This window comes from Salvia miltiorrhiza, chromosome 3, assembly GCF_028751815.1.
Source record: "Salvia miltiorrhiza cultivar Shanhuang (shh) chromosome 3, IMPLAD_Smil_shh, whole genome shotgun sequence".
Lineage (NCBI taxonomy): Eukaryota > Viridiplantae > Streptophyta > Magnoliopsida > Lamiales > Lamiaceae > Salvia > Salvia miltiorrhiza.
In genome coordinates this window covers 26,439,753-26,442,502 of record NC_080389.1, presented here as the reverse complement: position 1 = coordinate 26,442,502, position 2,750 = coordinate 26,439,753, and the positions used below count along the sequence as shown (strand labels likewise).

The following is a 2,750-nucleotide window of genomic DNA, read 5'->3' as shown; positions in this document are numbered from 1 at the left end:
AAGTGCAGCGAAGAAAATGGTTGTGCTGGATAGGTGCAGCGAGGAGAGTGGCTGCGTTGGAACATGAAGACCACCAGAAATCTGGCATAGAAACACCTGCCCCAAACTAAACAAAGAAACAAAAAGAAACAAAACTACACTAAAAGAAAGAAAAACAAAACAAAGAAAAACAGTTGGGTTACCTCCCAACAAGTGCTTAATTTAACGTCTAGAGGTCGACGATACCTTCAATCACGGATCGACGAAGTTGACCACTTCCACGTCGCGGTCCAACTTTGCTTTGAAGTATGGTTTGAGGGGGTGGCCATTAACAGTGAAAGTAGACCCATTCGACGCAAGCAACTCATAGGTCCCATTCCAATTGCTCTTGTGAACCACGTAAGGACCTCTCCATCTAGACTGCAGCTTGCCAGGGTATAGTCGGAGCTTAGAATCATACAAGAGTACCTCATGTCCCGGCTTGAATTCCTTTGTGCGGATGTTCAAATCATGGAACTTCTTCGCCCTTTCCTTGTAGATACGAGAACTCTCGTAAGCTTCATTCCTCCACTCATCCAACTCCGTCAGCATATCTCGCCTTATATGACCGGCCTCCTTGAACTCCAAATTGATTCTCCTCGTCGCCCAATATGCCTTGTGCTCAATCTCAACAGGTAAATGACAGGATTTGCCAAAAATAACTTGATAGGGAGACATACCAATCGGAGTTTTGTAGGCAGTGCGATACGCCCAAAGAGCATCATCTAAGTGCTTTGCCCAATCTTTCTTATTGGCGACGCTCTTCTCCAAGATCTGCTCGATCTCTCGATTTGCCAACTCTGCCTGCCCATTAGCTTGAGGATGATATGGAGTCGTCACCTTGTGCTTTACTCCATACTTCGCCAACACACTTGCTAGTAACTTGTTGTTGAAGTGCGACCCCCCATCACTAAGCAACGCTCTCGGTGCTCGGAACCGAGTCAAAATATTCTTTTGTAAGAATTTAATGACTACCTTTGAATCATTAGTGGTAGTTGGGATCGCCTCCACCCATCGAGACACAGACTCCACAGCAAGCAATATATAGGAAAAATCATATGAAGGAGGGAAAGGACCCATGAAATCAATTCCCCAAACATCAAATAGCTCTACCTCGACAATGATGTTTTGCGGCATCTCATCCCGCTTGGTAATGTTTCCCATGCGCTGGCATCGATCACAAGACTTCACGAAAGCATGGCAATCTGCAAAAATTGAGGGCCAATAGAATCCACTATAATTTACTTTCATGCCAGTGCGGTTGGCAGCAAAGTGACCTCCAGTAGGCGAGCTATGGCACTCCTCTATGATCTTCGGCCATTCATGCTCTCTAACACATCGTCGAATGAAGCCATCGGCGCACCTTCGGTATAGGTAAGGATCCTCCCAATAATAAAACTTGACATCATGGAGGAACTTCTTCTTTTGATAGTGGTTCAACCCCTCGGGAAGAGCTCCAATAACCAAGTAATTGCTATACTTTGCATACCAAGGATCCTTAAATAGCACTGCCCAAATCTGCTCATCGGGAAAAGACTCATTGATGGCCATCTTCGGATCATCTCCTTCGATCGGATTCTCCAATCTAGACAAGTGGTCAGCTACCACATTCTCACATCCCTTTCGATCTCGGATCTCCATATCAAACTCTTGCAGCAATAAGATCCAACGAATCAAGCGGGGCTTGGAGTCCTTCTTTGTGAACAAGTAGTGGATGGCGGCATGATCAGTGTAGACAATTGAATGAGTTCCAATCAAATAAGAACGGAACTTATCAAAAGCATACACCACAGCTAGCAGCTCCTTCTCCGTGGTTGTGTAATTCCTTTGAGCAGAATCCAAAGTTTTACTAGTGTAGTAAATTACCTTGAATAACTTATCTCTCTTTTGCCCCAACACAGCTCCCACGGCCCAATCGCTAGCATCGCACATCAATTCAAACGGAGCACTCCAATCTGGCGTGATCAATACTGGTGTAGAGATCAGCGCGGCTTTCAACTTCTCAAAGGAGGCGAGGCACTCATCGGTGAAATAAAACTGCACATCCTTCTCTAGCAAAGCACATAGTGGTTTGGACAGCTTGGAGAAATCTTTAATGAAGCGCCTATAAAATCCTGCATGCCCAAGGAAGCTCCGCACTGATTTTACAGAAGTAGGTGGCGGCAACTTTTCAATGGCCACGATCTTAGCACGGTCCACCTCCAATCCTTGGGCAGAGACCCTATGCCCCAAAACAATGCCCTCACGAACCATGAAGTGGCACTTTTCCCAATTGAGCACGAGTGTCGTCTCCTCACAACGCTGCAACACTTGAGCAAGATTGTCCAGACAATTATCAAAGGAAGATCCAAAGACAGAGAAATCGTCCATAAATACCTCCATGATATTTTCAATCAACCCATGGAAAATCGCCATCATGCAGCGCTGGAAAGTGGCAGGAGCATTGCAAAGACCAAAAGAAATTCTCCTAAAAGCAAAGATGCCATAGGGACAAGTAAACGCGGTCTTATGCTGATCCTCCGGGGCTATCATGATTTGATTGTAGCCCGAGTACCCATCCAGAAAGCAGTAATACTCGTATCCTGCCAATCGGTCAAGCATCTGATCAATAAACGGCAAAGGAAAGTGATCCTTACGTGTGGCTGCATTCAAAGCTCGGTAATCAATGCACACGCGCCATCCTGTGACCAGCCTCGTAGCTATGAGCTCATCTCTCTCATCTTTAACCACCG

General features: G+C 45.7%; 1 protein-coding gene across 1 annotated transcript; it reads right to left on the bottom strand.

The window, feature by feature from the left end:
* Positions 1–231: 231 nt before the first annotated feature.
* On the bottom strand, positions 232–570 carry LOC131018598 (uncharacterized). The gene has a single exon (XM_057947309.1). The coding sequence runs from the start codon at positions 568–570 to the stop codon at positions 232–234; it is 339 nt and encodes a 112-aa protein (XP_057803292.1).
* Positions 571–2,750: the final 2,180 nt, after the last annotated feature.